Genomic DNA, 21,267 nt, shown 5'->3' on the forward strand with positions numbered 1-21,267 from the left:
TGTCTTTGGTGCTCAACATTATCTCAGGAATAGATGGGTGCTGTCAGGAGCAATTGTGTGTCATGTCAACAGAATCCTAAGTTATTTAAATGCCATGTTCTACAGATCCTTGAAGTGGTTGAAGATTAACTATGTAGGCAGAATACAATCTCTATGTATCTAAAGAACCTAATTAATCTGACTATATGTATAACAAACATGAACAACTATTAATCTATAATATTTAATACCTGTATAACTTAAAAGACTAAGACTTCATGTCAGAATATTAAATAATCTATAAACAAATGTGCAGCAAATCAGGACAATGACCTCAAAATGTAAACAATGTATAAGTATCTTGACCAGAGGTAAGAATAATATATAATGTGAGGGAACCACAGAGAGAGAGAGAGAGAGAGAGAGAGAGAGAGAGAGAGAGAGAGAGAGAGAGCGCACCTGGGCTGTGCACCTGTTTTATTTCCTGTCCCAGAAAGCCACACCTTAACTTGGATCCACCTCTTAAAGATAATTGGCTAACAAGGCTTTCACATCAGTGTGGGAACTGAATCTGGGTGCCATGCATAAATAACAAATGCTCTGAAATGTGGAGCAGTCTCTCTGGCCCCCTTTTGGGTATTTGGTAAGAGTGATGAAAACTGACTAACACAAGAGAAGGGGATACATATCCGTAATGATGAAATGAAAGCAAAGAAAGTATTAGTAGGCACCTGCTGCCAGGGCCAAATGTCTCCTTTGGTTCTATCACAGATATAGTCAAGAATATAGCTCAGTGGGCACAAAAAAGCCACATACAGTCCGCTACTGTGCACCTGAACACCAATGTACAATGATCTTTAACAGCTGAGAACTGCTATAAAATCTGGGTTATTTCCCACACAGATCTGGAGTTTTAGCCTCTCAACAAAGGCAGAAAAGCTCTATGGCTAATATTCCTCATACCCACCTCAAGTCAGCATAGGCACCTGACCCTGAGCTATTACACTCATTTGTAGTATCTGGCAGGCACTGAAATTTTCAAACCCATTCGAGCCTGAAAAGGAGGTTCTAACTTGTTTAGTCCTTTAGAACAATTTCTGCTGAGAAAAATTTGGCAGGATGATTTTGGCACTACCTCCCTTGTTTCCCAGCCATAGCTGCATCACTATTTAGTTGAACCAGAAAAAAATATACTCTTAGAGAAAGTAAACCAAAGAAAGTCATAGGCAATGTGGAGAACTTAGTGGAAAAAGTGAGGAAAAATATAAAAAGAGACTTGTGGGTGGTAAAGTAAGAAGTGACCCTTTAGAAACTACACATAGTCTTTGCCATGGGTTCTCAGTCTGAGCACTAGTGACATATGTAGCCAGGTAATTTTTTATTGTTGCCAACTGTCCTGTGTATTATAGGTTACATTCCCTGCCCTTATTTACTAGCTGCCAGACCATCCACTCATATTCTGTTGCAGCTACCAATGATGTTTCTGGTCATGACCACAGGAAACACAGTTTCTGTGGTTGAGGATCACTGCTTTCTTAATAATTCTATGTAGAGAGGACAGCAATATACACAGACAATATAAAGGAAACCTTCATGTTCTCCCAAACAAATGGCACCCAGTCTCTACTTCTGTTTTAAACAGAACCATATCAAAATATTTACAAATTATTAGTGCTTTAACTATTGGGTTGAATTTAAGGAAGAAGAGCATTTCCCTTCCATTTATAAAGAAATGAGAATCTACCTATAGTTAGTGATCTTTGTACCAAATGCTTAAAGACTATAGGTTTTAGGATTAAAACAAGTCCCTGGAGGAAATAGCCTTCTAATTTCCCTTCCTTACTTGTGTGGAAAGATGCGGGTGAAAGTACGTATGCATTGGGCGGTGGTATGCTACTCAACTCCCAGGAAAGATACCATAGTGCTTTTTTCAAAACCACATAATGCCGGGCAAAAAATTGGGATCTTGGGGGTGGGGTGGGAGGGGGGTAAGGGGAGATGGGGAGAGAAAAGTGAGAAGGGGAGGATGGGGGGAACTTGGGGAAACGGGATGATTGGGATAAAGGAAGGTTGGATAGGGGAGCAGGGAAGCACATATCTTAATTAAGGGAGCCATCTTAAGGTTGGCAAGAGACATGGACCTAGAGGGGCTCCCAGGTGCCCAGGGCGATATCCCCAGTTAGTTCCTGGGGCAGCTGAGGATAGGGAACCTGAAATGACCCTATCCTATAGCCATACTGATGAATATCTTGCATATCACCATAGAACCTTCATCTGGCGATGGATGGAGACAGAGACAGAGACCCACACTGGAGCACTGAACTGAGCTCCCAACGTCCCAATGAGGAGCAGAAGGAGGGAGAACATGAGCAAAGAAGTCAGGACCACAAGGGGTGCACCCACCCACGGAGACAGCTCACCAAGCCCAGCTGGACTGTGACTGAAAAAGCATGGGATAAAACTGGACTCTCTGAATATGGCGGAAAATGAGGGCTGCTGAGAAGCCAAGGACAATGGCACTGGGGTTTTGATCCTACTTCTTGTTCTGGCTTTGTGGGGGCCTAGCCAGTTTGGATGTTCACCTTCCTAGACCAGGATGGAGGGGGGAGGACTTTGCACTTTCCACAGGGTAGGGAACCCTGACTGCTCTTCAGACTGGAGAGGGAGGGGGAGAGGAGTGGGGGGAGGGGGAGAGGAGTGGGAGGAGGGGGAGGAAAATGGGAGGCTGGGAGGAGGCGGAAATTTTTTTTCTATAAAAAAAAACACATAATGCTATTTACAGAGGCTATGTGGACCGAGAAAAGTTGTTTATTTAAAACAAAGAAAAGATGCCCAAGTCGGTGGAATGCAGTGTCATGGATGCTAGCAGAAAACTGACACAAATATTAATCAAGCCTATCATCTTGTTGATGGCAATATATCAAAGTTATTATAATATATTATTGGGGGAAACAGGCAGAGGCTCAAAATAAAGTGCTGTATCATTTTGTAACTTTTCGATTATGTCAAAAATTATTCAAAAAATTAAAATGGCCTTTAAAAGCCTTTTTCTCAGATACCAACTGTTTTGCGTAAGGTCTTTGAGTAAAGGTTGAAACTTTATTTGTTAAGTGTGAGAAAATGGAGGTCTGGTCTGCTTCTTGAGGTGTTTCACAGAATTGGGAACTCAAATTTGTGGCAAGAAGGGAGATGACTCACAAAGCCATAGTTCCTGACCTGGTTGAAACTATGGAAATAATCTGCTATTGCCATCTCCCTCATCTGAAGAAAAACACGTGTCCAAGCTGACACAAAACATTCATTATGGCTTCTATTTTGGTGAAACATACTTGCTAAAAAGGGAGTGGCCAGCTAAGAGTCACAGTCTGTTTTATTTTTATGGTTCTAGTCATGGTTTCATAGGTGGCTGACTAAACATACAAATGTTATTTTTTTCACATGTTCCTTTGAACTCCAATTTCTACAGAAATATTTGTAATCATCTTACGTCTATACTGCTAACCAAATTATTGCCTTATATATACATATAAAACACATATATTTATGTATATATGGATTTGTGTAACTACAAGTGAGTTATATAAAATATGATATTTTCAAATATATTTAACACAGGCTGGGTGTGGTCCTGCATATGTTTAGTCTCAGAACTTGGGAGGTAGAGGCAGGTAGAGCTTTGTGAGTCTGAGGCCAGCCTGGTCTATGCAGTAAGATCTATCTCAAAATAATTGTTTAATACTGTTTTATTCCTTACTAACTTGAAAATCCATGGTTTCTTTTCCTCATGGTGTAGACCTTTCAAAACAAAGGAGAGGCAAAGACTAAAAGCTGTATTTTATTTATAGTGTGCAACAGCAGTATTGTTAAAGAAGTAATTATATTATTAGTGGTCCCAGGGAACCATTCATTGTATCCATGCTCAACATCTGCTACTTTCCAATGATAAACGTTATCCATGTAAGTTAAATTTTCCTGGTAAGTCCACCCTGGAAAACAGGTGCTGATAGGAGCAGAGCAGCCAACATTCCAGGGAAAGCCAGAAAAAAATGAGACATTGGAATGAATTCCAAACTGCCCCTTGTACTTTAAGTTGCCCTCTCTGTATTTAAAGCCCTTATAAAGAAACAGAAGGAGAACATCTCTGGTAGCAAAGGGGAATCAGCTGCCCATGAAAGGGAGATTCATGGGACCACTGGCAATGCTGTGGTCCAAGAAATGGCTTAGGGATGCCTAGATATTTAGGAAAAGAGCTAACGTAGAGGTGTCTTTTCCATTTGAACATAAAAGTTTTTGTTTTAAATTTTCTCCAGGTTGATCCTAGCACATAATTAGTCTTAATGGCTTCAGGATATTATTTACGGCATAATACTTATATGTTTACATATCATCTTTTCTCTAGACAGCGGATTCATCATTCATCCTTTTAGGCACCCACCCATTCATCACTGTTGGAGAGGCTGAATGCTGAGCGTTAAACTTCGATGAACAGCCACTATCTGTTCTTCTGAGGGATTCAAGAGTTTAGTGTCAGAGATAGATCTGGGAAAAGCTGACTAAAACCAAACAAGGAAATGCCTTCGTGAACATTTAACTAGGTGTTACGATGGAAGAGTGAAGGATGACCCCAAGTATGCCTGCAAAGGCTAGTGTTTACTCCCATCCTCAGGGGATAAAGTTACTCTTTTCAGGACCCTTTCCATGTTGGTGGTGTTTTCCTCAATAAATCACATGGTGACTAAAGGGCTTAGGAAATCCTTTTTTTTTTTTCTGGCTCTCCTACTCTCTGAATGTTTTCATTTTAGTAATATAACCCTTATTTCAGTGGTTCTCAACCTTCCTAATGCTAAACCCTTTAATTCATTTCTTCATGTTGCGGTGACTTCCACCTTTGAAATTATTTTCATTGCTGCTTTATAACGGTAATTTGCTACTATCGTGAATCATAATATAAATATCTGATTTACAGGATGGTCTTAGACAACCTTTTTGAAAGGGTCATTTGACACCCCCCCCCAAACGGTTGTGACCCATAGTTTGAAAACCCCTGTTTTATTGGATAAGCCTTGTATTGGTGAGCAGACATGATATTATAACAGATTCCAGAGTGTCGTGTAGCTCCTTCAGTGGGAACCAGAGTTCTGGAGAGTGAAAATAAAAATACTGGAAAAGAAAAACAGCCTACACTAAAAATATGAAAAAAAAAACATTTAAGTCCAACATAGCCCCACCATGTATTCAACATTGTCTGAAAATTGGGCATGTTTGTATGTGCCCAGGTATGGCATCATCAAGACATTTTATTTCACAAGACATATCTTTCTCTATCATCCTATCTTCAGAATATCAATTATAATTTAAACAGAAGAAGGCATGTTGGAATATGGGCATGGTGTCATTTCTCTTGGCACAAATTCTACTGAATTAGGCTTTGTTTCTTCATCCTTATAGTACCATGTGGACTCAGATTTCTGGAATCTGTTTTCAAAGTGTCTCTATTTCCCTGGAGGAGGGAGTATTTTATGATATTCTTAAGCAATAGAGATGCCTCTTTTTAGAGTGCAGGCTCCCCCAAGCACTTGTGAAATGTACTGACCTCCATAGTTTACATGCTGAAGTAGTGGTAAAGTTAACAAATCTGTGGTCACAAAATAAGAACGTTCCGTGAGTTTCTTACTGCTGTAATGAGACTGAACTGTCGGAGGTCACCATGCTTTTAGCTCAATTAAATACTAAGAAAAGAAATCCTTTTCTGTTTTGTGTGAACTATTTTGCTAGGACAATTAGTTCTAAAATTTTTCTTTATGATATTCAAGAAGGACAAATAACTCCTGCAGATTCTTGGATCTCAAAGCAAGTGTTTTCCTATTTTACAAAATCGTTAAGAAATTTGAGTTATTAAGCATGTCTCCTCATTTGGTCAAAATGTGAGGTAGGAAAGCTGCTCTTAGGAGTTGAATGTCAGCTTAATAGCCCAGCTATGGTTTTTCCTTAACTAGGCATTCTTTGTAATGACTCCTTGCTTCAACAAGTGGTCGTGATCAAATTATACCCTAGAAGGACCTTTTTCTCACTATCATTTTTTTTTCACATTTAAATTCTATGAGTTTTAAAAAAAGATTTTAAAAAAAAAACCAAAATGTCATATGCACATATCCAAAAGGAGACGGCTTACTACTTCTTTTCCAAAGCTGGGAGCTAACCTATTCTTTGCTGCTTCTCAATTTGCATCCTTTATCTCATTACCCTCACAGAGAAAAGGATACTTACTAACTTAGTCTAAGCAGACACTTAGTTTTCAGATAGAGAAGTTTCTAAACATCAAACCAGAAAAAGGTTTTATCAAATCATTTCTTTTGGCTTTATTTCTTTCGTGGACTTTAAAAGAAGGGGAGCAGGAAGGAGACCACAAGTTAAAAATATCGCACTCATCTACAAAGACACCTTGAATTGTTAACTCAAGAGAAGAAAATCCAGGGGTAGGGACTGGGGATGCAGCTCTGTTGGTGGCTAGGATTCATGAAGCCCTGGGTTTGATCTCCAGCTAGTAGAAAACCAGAGGTGTTGACACAGGCCTACAATTCTAGTACTTGGGAAGTAAATAGAGGAAGATCAGAAGTTCAAAGTCATCCTTGGTTATATAGGGAGGGAGACAAACCTGGGTTACATGAGACCCTATGGTTTTTTTTAAAGAAAAAAAAGAGCCCAAGTTATAGAATTTCACCATTATTTGTGTCAAAGCCAAAGCCTGTAGTTCACAATAATAAAATGGAGTCTGAGAGTTGTGCCTATTTGGAGTGTTATTTTTTTTTGACCTATGTAAGAGACTAATTCCTCCTACTTTGCTTTTGTTTCATAATGGACAAGCCAATCAGATAGCCATAAGCCATGAACTTTAAATCTTGGCAACTCCTAAGAATTTCTGCCTGTTACTCCCATAAAAATAACTCTCTTAGATAGAGTAACTGGAAAGATGACACAATTGTATAAAAATTTAGACCAATTTCTTCCCCATCACCTGGATGCAGAGGTAGATGATATCATTACCAAATCAATGTTTACCTTCTTTCCTCCACTCTCTCTAATTCATCCTTGCCCCATTTTGTTACTTCATGCCTCCTGGGATGATTCTTCACTCCAGCCTCGGCAAAACACTCTATAAATTCAAGCTAATCCCTACGATATAGTCCTGATTGCCAGTACCTAGTTAGGAACCTGGAGGTATTTCAGTTCTTGGGCGTAAGAAGGGAGAGAAGTCTACTATGGGACAACAGTAGAAATGCTTCTCCCTTCTTAAAAAAAAAAAACAAAAAAAAACAAAAAAAAAAAAAAAAAAAAAAAAAAAAAAAAAAAAAAAAAAAACAAAAAAAAAAACGCTCCCTGGGAAGTCAGTACCCTTCCTGATCACTTGATGCTCCTATAAGCATAACAATGCCAGAGGTTGCTGCAGCCATTCCAAGATGATGAAGAAAGTCAGCTAAGCAGCAAGGGGCTCCACTGATAACAGCAAAGATAGAAAGCCACTCAAGATGTGGAAGTAGCTTATCCCTGGACTCTTCATGAAGTTAGATACTACTTTAAACGATTTCTAATTGAGCTTTTATAACTTGTAAATAACGAATCTTAATAGGGGGAGATCTTAATAGTGGGAGTTTTGTGAGTTTGTACTTCTAGGTCCATCAGACATGTCATGCCGGGTCTACTTACACAGATGTTTTGAATTTGTGTGTATTTGACATATGGTAGGTAGAAGGAGGGAAGTCAGATTGCCAATAAATCTAAATCTATAAATAAGCAACTCTTTTCAGATAAATGTTTCTATCTTGCCAGCCATAAAATCAGATAGTACTAATAAAATTATAATTAATCCATATTGGAGATTATCTCTTTATTAAAATCATCTATTCAACACACTATTAATATGTCTATAAATATATGGCACACTACTTACATATATATGAGTATATGGTGACATTAGTTGTTTAAGAAATTCATAAAACATTACTTTTGTATTTAGTTCTACTAAAGAAGTGACTATCTCATTTTGGAAAAAAAATCTATTTACGTGTATAAACACTAAAATCTGAGAATATAAAGTTCTCACCATTCAAAACCACCCAATTACAAAATTAAATTCAAATAACGAAGAAGTTAAACTGAATAGAATAGGATAGTTGAACTACACAGATAGTAGCTATGAATTACTATATCAAGTTAATAGTAACAATTTAAATCAAGGGTTGTCAAGATTTTCCTATTAAGGTCAAAACAGTAAACATATTATTAACTCTGTGAGCCACCCAGTTCCTGTTGAACCTACTTAACTCCATCATTGTAGCCTTACAATGAAGTCACAGACAGTAAAGGAATGAATGGACATGTCTGGGTTTTAATAATAAAATTTTATTTATACAAACAAGCATTGAGCTGGTAGCTCATGAGCTATAGTTTGCTACTCTTAAACAACAAATTTTTAAACTTATTCTTCCAGAGCTTTCTCTTTGTAAACATCTTGTAAATACTAAGTACAAAAAATTAAATAATCTTGAGACTTTGATCTCAAATGTTTTAAAATGTTTAAATAGCTAAAGAAACAGCAATTAGTTTTAATGGATACTTATTTAATTTTATTTTACCCATGAATTCCACATAAGTACGGAAAATCTTGATCATATTTCAAGGATGGAGCATTGTTTGCAATTATCAAGTTTACTGTAGGCAGTGATCACAAGGCAGCCTTAGAATCTTTGAAAGATGCCAGAATATTTTAGAAACTTCAGTGATGAGAACTTTGTTCAAGATGTCAAGACTTTAGCCTAGGCAGTTTGGATGCTCAACTTACTAAACCTGGATGGAGGTGGGAGGTCCTTGGACTTCCCACAGCTCAGGGAACCCTGATTGCTCTTCAAGCTGATGAGGGAGAGGGACTTGATCGGGGGAGGGGGAGGGAAATGGGAGGCGGTGGCGGGGAGGAGGCAGAAATCCTTAATAAATAAATAAATTAAAAAAATAAAAATAAATAAAATTGATATATATCATATAGATGAGATATAAAGTGTATTTATTACTCAATGTAGATTTTAGACAAATGTTAAAACTTTCTGTTCCAAGAGCATAAACTTAAATCTTTGGTTCATCATCATCATAATAGACTGTTATCTAAATGGGTTTCTTCTTTTATATTAAATAGTATTATAAACCATTTCAACAGTGAGATAAGTAGGCACCAGGAAACTTTGAGACTGTTTTTTTTTTTTTCAATAAAATAGAAGCTTCATGGTTGATGATTACTCTGGTGGTTTTAGGTGTGATAAAACAGTGTAGAAATCCTGAATTAAAGAAAGCAAACATAGGCTCATGACTATAATTAAGATGAGATATAGGGTTGAGGGCAGATGCATGACAAAGTGATAGAGCAATGTTGACAATGATAATTATGCTGATGGAGATAGATAGCTTTTATGGAGAATGGATGAGATGCCAGGAGATGCTTTCAACTCATTATGGTTGTTACTACATTTAAACCTCACATTAACCCATGAGACCATCAATTAAAGTTGGAAAATGAGTACAGGGTGAAGCTACAGGAAATCATTAAGGTAACTTCAAACCCATTCCTGAAGATATTAGGGAAGAAGAAAGAAGGGTGATGGATTTTTTTTTTTTGCAAGGGTAGGGAAGAGTAAAGGGATAAGCTTAACTTTAAAGAAGAGAAGGCACACGCTCACTCACTTCTCCCTGTATCTGGTGTTCTAGATTCAAAGGGAAATGATATATAGTCCAGTCCCATGAGAAGTAACGAGCTTCTGTGGGAGGACCACAGAAAGGATGGTGGACACAAAGAAGGCACCATCAGTTCCAAAACTCCTTTCAGCAGAAACCCTCTTTGAGGACTTCCAAGCCTAGAAGTCGTACAAATTTGATAGTGCTGATTCCTTTGGAATTTTTTTTTTTTTTTCAGATTTTGGATTCTGGTCCATGATACAGGTTGGGTTTTATGCACACCAGAAATTTCTACAGGGAGATTGAACACATCACACCTGGATGTTTCCAGCAAAGATAGCATAACACAGAGCAGGAGACCTTTGCTATCCAGATTACTACATGACAAGCTAAGCCATTGGTTCTCAACGTTCCTAAGGCTGTGACTCTTTACTATGTTTCCTCATGTTCCAGTGACTTCCAGCCATAAAATTATTTTTGCTGCTATTTCTTGACTGTAATTTTGCCACTGCTATGAACTGTAGTATAAATGTCTGTGTTCTCTGATGATCTTAAGTAACTCCTGTGAAACGATTGTTAGACCCCTAAAGAGGGCACAACCCATAACTTGAGAACTACTGAAAGAACTTTGCTTCTCTTATCTAACCATGTTACTCTAACTTTCTAAATCAACATGTAAGTCACAAACTGAAAGCAGCCACGGTATTCTTGGCATGCCAAGAACACACATTTTTGTTGTTTCATTGAGTTGCATATTGGGTTTTGTAAAGGATAATGACAAAGATATGCTTCATAAGGTGGCCAGATAATTGAGTCATTTTGAGGTGTTACGGTGCTTTTTAAAAAAAATTTGGAACACTCTTTATTAGACTATTGTCTTCAGATTCTTTTTTTTTTGTTTTGTTTTTTTTTTGTTTTTCGAGACAGGGTTTCTCTGTGGCTTTGGAGCCTGTCCTGGAATTGTCTTCAGATTCTTAAACCATTAACTATTTAATACCATTTTTAAAACTCATAAGCAAAATCTTTCTCAATTCTTATACCAGATATTAACTGAAACAAGAATGAAAGGAAATAAAAATTGCAAATTAATTTAAGAAAATGAATATGCAATTTATTTCTTTTGAAAGGATTTCTCTTTAAAGACTTAAATACAATGAGGTTAAGCCACCCCACCTACGGTAATATCCTATACTGATTGTGGAAAAAAAATCACCTAGTTCCTTTCATTTTACCTTCAACTAAGCATCAACATTTTTTTCTATAAAGGCTCAAATAGCCATTATTACTGCACATAAGATATGGTTTTGTTTGATAATAGTATAGATTACTTGTACAAAATAAGGGGTTTCATTTTGCTATTTCCATACAAGAACATTATATATTTCAATCATATTTATCAACTCTGCTATTTTAGTTTTATTTTATTGGGCTTTTCTTAAAGCTTGGTTTTATTTTTTAATTAATTAATTGATTTTCATCCTGGTCATAGTTTTCCCTCCATCCTCTCCTCCCAGTTCCTCCTTACCACCTCCCGTCTACCCCCCCATCCACTCCTCCTCCTCCATTTCAATTCAGAAAAGGGCAGGCCTCCCAAAGATATCAGCAAAACATGGCATATCAAGTTTCAGTAAGACTAAGCACCTCCCGTTGTATTAAGGCTGGACAAGGCAAACTAATACAAGGAATAGATTTCCAAAAGTCAGCAAAAGATTCAAAGGCAGCTCCTGCTTCCGCGGTTAGGAGTCCCACAAGAAGACCAAGCAACACAAATGTCACAAATGCAAGTGTATTGTCAGAATCTGCCAATTGTGTGTGTGTACCCACAGAGGCTAGAGCAGTGGTCAGATCCCCCAGAGTTGGAGTTATAGGCAGTTGTGAGCTACCCTGACATAGGTGCTGGAATCTGAACTCAGGTAGTCTGAAAAAGCAGTAAGCATTCTAAGCCACTGAGCCACCTCTCTGGTTTTTATTATAACCTCTCAGCTGTGATGTGAAGTAAAAGCAGTCATGCATGCTATGCAAATGAATGAACATGTCTATTTTCCAATATAACTTAGTTTACAAACCTTAGCTGTGACTTAGGTTGGACCCACTCTAGTTCACTTGCCAACTCCTGCTTTGACCACTGCTACTAAGAAGCTATCAAATATTCTTTAAACGTAACATACTACACGGTATTTAAAATCTTTCTATATATGCTTCCTAATTCTGATAGTGAAATCTGTGTTATTTATAGACTCGTTAGTCTGATTAAAGAGACCCCGCAAATGTAGTGATCTGAACAGTCAGAAATCATTCCTGGTTGCTTCTATAGTGGCAATTCCTCTATGTCTGATAGAGAAAAAACTGATAAATATTACTACTGCTGGAAACTCTCTGATGAAAGCCACTAAAAATTTCTTTATGTTCTCTAGGCTTTTGTAAAGCTGCTGCATCTTAAATATTATATTTAGAAGCTGCAATCTCATTTTTATAAAGCTTATGAAAATGTGCATTGGTTATTTCGTATTTTTAATCTCTACCAGATCAGTAAATATAAGGAAGGGACAGGCCACAGGATGCAAGAAGCCTGCATCTGTGTAGCTGCGTGGAGCAGAATCAACTTTTCTTGTTTCTTTGACAAATCTCCCTTGAATGATGCTTGAGCAAAAAAAGACATTTTTTTGGAAAGCATCATCAAGCTGTTAGCCTCGCTTAGCTAATTCATTGAGTATATTAGATACAACCAATGTTGTCAAAAGAATTGATGTGCCCTTTCAAATTGGAATGTCAAATTGGAATTCAATATTTTACACCCCTATCAACCGTGTATGAAAAACATCCATTTACCTATGAAATACAGTATCCAACTTTTTGGATCTGTGACAGTTTGAGAAAAAAAAATCTTACTGTTGAGCTTGTGTGTCTCCAATAAATATAATGGTGCCTTTTAATTCTTTTATATTTATTGCATTTTTCTGTGAGCTGCGTGTAATTTATTTGCATTTTATCTAGATTTTTTTCTTCTTTTGAAGTTATCAGTTAACATCTAATTCAGCAAATGTGTGATGAAAACTGTATGTATTTATTTGGCACACAAATGATTCTATTTTTAAGAGTAGAATGCACGTGCAAGTCTGCATGCACATGTGTATGCTTGTATGTGGAGGTTAGAGGTCAGCCTTGAGCATCTTTCTCAACCACTCTCATCCTTATTTCACTTTTTAAATGCAAGGTCTCTTTCTGAAAATGGAGTTCATATTTGCCTAGATTGACTGGCTACAAAACTCCTAGAGTCTTCTTGTTCATGCCTTTTCGACATTATGCCTGACTTTTATATGGGTAGTAGGAGTCAAATCCAGGTTTTCATGGTTCTGAGGCAAACGCTTTACCTATTGAACCATCTCCCCAGCCCTCTGACTTTTATGTTATGGGTTTTATTTCTCTCTGTGTTTTCTGAGTGGTCCCTTTATAATATAACAATATTCCCTAATGTTTTCTTATCCATTTATACTTTCAATTTTTATATTCAAATCTTTCTTTTACATCAACTCATTCTGGTCACAATCCAACTTTATTTCTTCAGTGATTGTCTCATTGCGTCAAAATAACAACATTCTATAAATTCCCCCTAATAATAAAAATAATAAATGCTTGTCATATAATAGAATCTCATACATGTTTTGATTCATTTTAACTGTTATCTCCTACTTACTTACCACTTTTTGTGCATCAGTTGTAGTATGTTTCTAACTGCTTGAATTTCATGGCAAACTTTAACAAATGAACAAGGATAATCTGTTAGGTTGATTAGATCTCCCTGACTGTATTTATACAATTAGAGACTTCAATTATCTTCAGACCAATTTTGTGAAAGTTCCAAAATTAACATTGATGCTACTATTTGAAATCACATTCTATTTATAGATTATTCATGGAATAGTTGGCATGTTTATATTATTGATTATTTATTTCAACAAAAAATGTTTGCTATTCCCCTATTTTGATTCAGGAGCTTGCTAGGTAGCTCAAGCTGGCCTTGAACTCACAATCTTCCTACCTCAGACTTCTGAATATTGGTATTACTGACCACAGCAAACACCCTAACTTCCATTCATATTCACTTAAACCCCATATTCTCTTATTTTAATGATTCCCTTGGATAATATTTTGGTTTTCTAACACCGCTGTAACAAATGACCCCAAACTTAGAAATAAACAACTCCAATTTATTGCTTTGCAATGCTGGAGTTAAAAATCTGAAATGGATCTCTGTGAGCTAAAATCAAGGTGTTGGAAGGACTGAGTCCTTTGGGGCATTTCAGGAGAGTATCTATCTATTCCAATGACTTTTTCATCTCCCAGGGCCACATATGTCCCTTTAATTATGGCTCCTTTATTTCATCTTCAAAGCCAATAGCATTTCACTTCTCTGACCTTTCTTCCACAATCCTTTCCTTCCTAACTATGACTGGGAAAGTTTCTTCACTTACAATTTTTTTTGTGTGTGATTAGTCTGGGCCCTTTCAGACAAGGTCAGAGAATTACCTTATCTCAAGGATGCTACTGTACCACATTTGCAAGATTCTTCCTATCCTGTGGGATACTATGTTAATCATAGGTTTAAGATGCAGGCATCTTTTGAGTGTCATCGTACTGCAGATTATGCACACATTTTAAATTAGTTATGGACCTTTCTCCTTTCATTAAACTCCATTCTAAAATTAATTGAAGGAGACTTTGATTAACTAGGGCTAAGGTATTTAAATAAAAAATGAAGTATATTTATTTTAACAATGCTTAAATGTCAGGAAGTTTGTTTCACATTCGAAATTTCCAGCTACTAATTGCATATGTGATGGAGGAAGGTCATTGGTTAAAAAAATAAAGAAACTGCTTGGCTGGCCCTCATAGGTTAAAACATAGGTGGGAGGAGTAAACAGAACAGAATGCTGGGAGGAAGAGGAAGTGAGTTCAGACTCGACAGCTCTGCGCTCTGGAGCAGAGACGCCATGCTCCTATCTCCTGGGCGGACGCGGGGCTAGCTCTGCTCTCTGAGGCACATGGGATAAAGCTCCGACCCAGGATGGACGTAGGCTAGAATCTTCCCGGTAAGGCCGGTGCTACAGTTTATTAGAAATGGGTTGATTGGGATATCAGAATTAGCCAGTAAGGGCTAGAGCTAAAGGGCCAAGCAGTGTTTTAAAGGAATACAGTTTCTGTGTAATTATTTCGGGGCATAAGCTAGAGCTAGCCATGTGGGCAGCCTGGTGCCGGGGACTCAGCCCCGCCGCTCTTACTTCAACACATATGGATCTTCAACTTCTCTGAAATCCAGCATTATTGCTGGTCCATTAGAGAACCCATTTCTTCCATTTTTCTTTCTTTCTCTGAGACTTCTAAGACCTCCTCTCCATCTTTACTCCTAGATAAAACTGCATCTGACTTCATTGGAAGAGCAGAAGCAAGATGAACTGAAATTCCACATGGTCCTCTCCCTTCTTCTAACTCACCTGAATATTTGCCCATATAACCAATGTCTAGTCATTATGGCTCTAGCCGAAGGTAAAATTCTCCACTGTCATTCATTGTAGAGGATTATCTCAGTGTCTCAGTGACTTCCCAACCCCCATGAACCTCAATTTCTTCCTTCTCTCTGATGAATTTTGAAGTTATAGAGTATGCCAGAGTATCTTTATCTGAGACCAGGAAGCTGTAGTCTCTACAAATAATCCCACACTATCACCCCCAAAAGTGACAGGAAACGGAAATGTGAGTTTGAATGGGTTTTTATGCCCAATGAGTCTCCTGTCTTATAAGGAATGGTATTATTTCTTTCGGTTCCAGACACTGGATGCTGTGTTTATTTTCATTGGGGAATTTATTCACATAGTGAATCTGACACTGTTTAGAACTTCTGTTTGGGAGTTTGCCTGGGGATTAAGAGGCCACATTCATCCTATAGATGTCATCATTGCATCAGGTTAACTTACTGGTAAATGTCAGAGCCCTTGGGATCCAATCACATTCCTAAAACCATACCTCAGCAATAGGGATAAAGCCTTCAACACATGAATGTCTGGGGAACTTTAAGATAAACTATGACACACATGTATTCATGGACTTATTATCTAATGGATAAATACTCACAACATGTCTATCTTTCAGAAACTTGCTGTCCTCATTCTGCTTTTGCTTTTATTTCAAACACATTAGTCAAAACTCCTTATGAAAAAGCTTACTATAATCTGCATAATGAATTATGGATTCCATTCTGTATTTTTTGCTTTATGCAAATATAAAAACTGCCTTTACAGATTACGACAACCATTCAGAGACAGACTTCTATGGACTACAAGAATTCAGGTGTTCCATTCTCAGCTTTAATGGGAACCAGGCCCTACGTCAAAACACTAGCAAGCAGGTGTGCCTGTGCTCAAGTGTCATAGCAGCAAAGTGGTGCCCAGGCACACCAGGAAAGACTGGCTGCAAAAGGAGTCACATCCCTGCTATCTCTGATTCTCTGTTTGCATGAGCTCAAACCTGCAAGCTTAAAAGATCTGAGGCACTCTTCTCAGATGCTCATTTTGAAATCAAACTGAGATAGGCCCAGTTTTTCCTCCAGACCTTTTCGTTGATCCCTCTGTAAGCTTTCTCCTTGGTTAATGTCAAGCCACGAAGACTTTTGAGATCTCACTTAACTGTTTTTAGTTTGCTTGTTTGTGTGTTTGTTTGTTTTAACTAGCTGGCATGTACACTGTCCCGCTTGGACATGTCTTTCCAAACAGACGGGGATATAAGCCTCCCACCAAGAAGCTGTACTTTCCATTCTGTGTTAATGCCAGGCGTGAGAGGAATCTGCAGCCTGTGGCTTTGGCAAAGCAGGTGGCTGACTTCAGAGCCCCCACAGAAAGGCAGAACGTGTGAACAGGGCCTTACCTTTGGGGATGGTGATCTGACAGCCCAGGTCACAGTCCTGTTGCAGCTGAGAATAAGCCACTTCCTGCAGCCGTGCCCGCTCCAGCTCCGAGAGGCTCTGGATGGGGACTGACCTCAGGCGCACGCTGCGGCCAGACATGCTGTTCCAGGTGAAGTCACCCTGCAGACCGAGGGAAAACATGAAGGGTTACACAGTTCCCTCATTTGTCACAGACTTCCTTCTCTCTTAGACAGTGACAAAGGCAAACACATTTCACATTTGTGTTCTACAGCTGGTTCTCTTGTCCCCAAACCAAGTTCTGTCTTAGCTTAGCATGAATTTTCTTAGTTGGTTGCAAAAATACAATTCGCTAAAACGACTCGTGGGTCAAAAACTCTCATCTGAAGAAAACCACACGGAAAGAGATCACAAGGGGGCTATTTTTTCTTATAGGTATATATAGAAACTGGTTTTTTGTGTGTATTTTCATAACAGGAAAAACTGCTTGTCCTTGCTACCATGTGTGGCTCATATAGGGGACAAATGTGTTTTGAGAGAGTACTGTGTATCATTGTTTGTGCCGTGTGTTTTTTAATCCCTCTACCAACTCACTGGGGTTGCCAACATATTTTACTTTATCAATAACATAATGGCAGCATTGAATAAGTGATATTGCTAAATTATCCTATATAACAATATAATTTCTACTTAGTATCCAGTGGAATCTACTTCAGCAGTCCCCATGGATTTTAAAATATATAGATGCCCAAGACTTTTATTTTAAACTTTCAGTATTGCCATATATATCCTTTTGTATGATTTGAATAATTTCCAAATTTCTTTTACTACCTAGGTAATATATAAATCATTGTTACAATAATGTATCATTTAGAAAATAATGGCAAAAGAGAAAGATTTGTACGTGTTCAGTACAAATGTAAGATTTTCATTTTAAAAAATATTTACTGCATGGTCAATTCTATCTGTGGATGGAGGTCCCCAAAACACAGCACTGGGCATTATTTCAACATTGAACACATATGTAATATATGCTTAAGGAACATTATATCACTACGGTAATATAATACCAACAATTATAATAATATGGTACTGGTACAGGCGATGAATATATATCTCTTTACATATAGGTTGAATAAGTTTCACAAAATTCTAAAGAACAAGCTAAAAGTATATGACTTTAAAGTCTATGGCAAAATAGTGACCACCATGTCTACTTATAGTACTTTCATGAGGCATGTTTTTTAACAAAATAAGTACAAACAGATGATAAGTAATGATTCAACTTTATAGAGACATTTGATTCTAATGTGCTCTACACCAGTAAATCTAGGCATGTCTTCCTACAACTGTAAGGGCACATTTTTTTTTTATTTTTTTATTTTTTTTTTAATTTTCGAGACAGGGTTTCTCCGTAGCTTTTTGGTTCCTGTCCTGGAACTAGCTTTTCTAGACCAGGCTGGCCTCAAACTCTTAGAGATCCGCCTGCCTCTGCCTCCCGAGTGCTGGGATTAAAGGCGTGCGCCACCACCGCCCGGCTCATTTTGTGTGTACTTACACACCTCTGCTGTCTGAGAAGAGTGGTGCCTCCTAGGCACACCCAAGATTGGGAGACTGTGATGATCCATGAAAAAAACGACTTCCCACTCCTCTGAAACTCACCATCCCTTGCTTCCGAAGAGGTTATTCTCAAATCATAGACAATAAACACAGTGCCATGGATTCAAAGAGGCAGCATTTCCTCCACAACCAAGAGGGCATTTTGTTGGTAGTAGTGGTTTTGACTTTTATGAAGAACGTCACATGTTCTCAGCAGGCTTTGGGAGGGTGATGTGGGGAGAAGAATAAATTGGCAAATATACCCCCAAGAGAGTAGGCTACTGACATACCTGGTCAATTGATGAAAAGTATAAGACCAGTATATTCTTTTCTTTCATCTGTCTATTGGAACATGCTCAATTTTAAGCAGTTAAGATCTGGGGACTCAGGTTTTGGTTGTGCCCCTAACTCGCATCCACAGAGGTGTTATGTTGTCTGTGAGTTGCATTTTCCCCAGATGAGAAATCTTAGATGAGTTTGTGAGATTAAATTTTGCTTCACGATTGTTTGCTGGCATGTGCGCATGCGTGTATGTGTACAGCCACAAGTGTGTCAAAGAATACATGTGGACGTCAGAGGGCAACTTATGAGGATCAGTTTTTTTCTTCTATTCTGGGGTTCCTTATATTGAACTCATGTTCCGGAGACAGTATTAAGTACATTTACTCCCTGAGCCATAGTGCTGGCCTATGTTTGTGCCTTTTAGATATGAGGTTTGGAGAGCTAAGGAAACTGGTTTTTATCTAAGTGTCAAAATGAAACTACAGACCCTTTTTAAAAAGTATTTAAAAATGTGACCTGTAAAGGACTCAAGTACCAATTAGCTGAGATTGGCAAACCCTTTCTGTCAATGGTCAGACAGTAAATATTTCATGTTCTGTAGGCCATCTTGATCTTGTCTCAACAACTTAACTGCCTCTCGGGTATTTGAGTAGCCATAGATAATTTATAAAAGAATACATTGCAGCGTATTTCCATAAAACTTATTTACAAAATTAGATATGCAGGCTGCATTTGACTGGTGGCCTACATACAGTCTCCAATCTCTGAACTATAGTTTCAAATGAAATTCACTGATCCCTGCTATCATATTTTGTTTTTATTTACTCTATCCTCCTGGTAAATTCAAACAATATTCAGAAGGATGTACTATATGGTAAGCACTGTAGTAGGCTTGAGTTTATTTAGGTGGCTGCACAGTCTTTGTCTTCAAAGAGTTAACTTTCATGTAAGAAGAATACAGTCTAGAAAGTACACAGATTGTGGTGTTAGAAATAAGCATCACATAGCACATCAAATGCAATGGGTGCCTGAGGACAGAGCTGTACCATCTGTCTGCAGATCCAAGAAGGATTTGTAGATAAGGAAATGTTTTGATGGAGACTTGAAAGTTGACTAAGAGGGATAGGCGTTTTTTACAGCAGAAAGTCAAATTTGAAGCAAACACTAGTTGTGAAGGTAATGAGTTTGAGGACACAAGCTTATTACAGGCATCTGGAAGAACGGAAATAGCAGTGGGTAAAGGCCAGCAGAAGACAGGCCATAAAAATTCTCTGAAGCCTTCTGTGTGAGCAATGCATAGTAGATTCATTTTGTTTTTCTGAACATGTAGAGGCCAGTATATCAGGAACACTGACTAAAGAGGAATACAACCAGATTTGCAAAGGAAAGGATGGTGCTAAGAAATTTCTTAAAGAAACCAAGGAGAGAACAAGTCAAAGATGAAGAGATAAGAAATGCAGAGATGTTGGGCATCAGGGCATGACGGTACATACATGTGAGCTTAAAACTGGAAACATAGAGTCTAGAGGATCTTGAGTTTGAGGACAGCTTGGGCTATGTATATATTATCCCCAAAAGCCAAACACACGTAGAGAGAGGGGGAGGGAGGGGGAGTAAGAAAGAGAGAGAGAGAGAGAGAGAGAGAGAGAGAGAGAGAGAGAGAGAGAGAGAAAAAGAGAGAAAATCAAATTAGGCATTTTGAGTCAAACTTGAAAAGACATTTTAATGAGACAAATAGAATTGTTGGTATACAAGTATAAAAGATAAATGTGATTATATGTGATCCAGGGAAGACTTCATTTGTGGCACCCATGCCTACTCATCAGATCTCATGGAAAAAATAAGACATAAGCACAAAACTCAGTGATAGCACAAAATTACAAAATCATTCCCAGAACGATTGAATGAAAAGGAGGTGTGTGTGTGTGTGTGTGTGTGTGTGTGTGTGTGTACGTGTGTGGCACATGTGTGTGTTTCACTTGTATGTGTGTTTGATACCAGGAGGGACACTACAAATTATCTCCTAAAGCACAAAACACTTTGCCATAGTAAATGTCTATCTGATTCAAAATACCAATAGTTCAGAGCGTGAGTAACCCTGACAGAGTATACATTAGGCCTGCTGTTAAACTTAAATTACAGAGAATCCTCTTAAAATGATGGTGTCAGGAAATCCTAACAATCATTTATACATTTTGTTTATCACCAGAGGCACAAACTATATATTTTATGCATCTTATGTAGGACTCTGTATATTATGCATGTAAGTAAAACCTTAGGACCTATTTTTGAACCAGCCTCAAGAAATGCAAATGCCACAAACCAATTTATAAAAGGCAAACAAAAGTCTCAATAAAATAGAATTTTGATTAACTGGAGAGCAACTCACCAACAGCTTTAACTAGAGAGATATCTTTTTCATCAGAAGTGTATGTATCAACATTTAGGCAAAAAGAATCAAAAGGCAAACCCCAAACCCAATATTTATGTTTTATTCAGAAAGGTCATTCTTCTGAGCCAGTCTGTGTGCCTTTACAAACAGACTTGATTTTTCCATGAAATAATATTGATTGAAATAATTTTGGTTTGAGCCTACACCACACTGTTTTGTTATGTGTTTGGGTTTGGACTCTAAACTGGAGTATATCTCTTTAACCACACCCAAGAATAAATTGTCCAGACCAAGAAGGCCAGAAAAGGATTGGTGTAGGCCTGCTCAAAATATTTTCTGTGGACCCAGTATTTCAAAATCATCGGGGGCAGATTATCAC

At 37.9% G+C, this 21,267-nt stretch overlaps 1 protein-coding gene across 1 annotated transcript in view; it reads right to left on the minus strand.

The window, feature by feature from the left end:
- Nucleotides 1-21,267, minus strand: part of Arhgap6 (Rho GTPase activating protein 6) — a 257,159-nt gene that overhangs the window by 73,007 nt on the left and 162,885 nt on the right. The window contains exon 2 of the mRNA XM_026784884.1: nucleotides 16,618-16,777. Within this exon, the coding sequence (XP_026640685.1) occupies nucleotides 16,618-16,777 (160 nt within the window). The remainder of the gene's footprint in view (nucleotides 1-16,617; nucleotides 16,778-21,267) is intronic.

Source organism: Microtus ochrogaster, chromosome X (genome assembly GCF_000317375.1).
Source record: "Microtus ochrogaster isolate Prairie Vole_2 chromosome X, MicOch1.0, whole genome shotgun sequence".
Taxonomy (NCBI): domain Eukaryota; kingdom Metazoa; phylum Chordata; class Mammalia; order Rodentia; family Cricetidae; genus Microtus; species Microtus ochrogaster.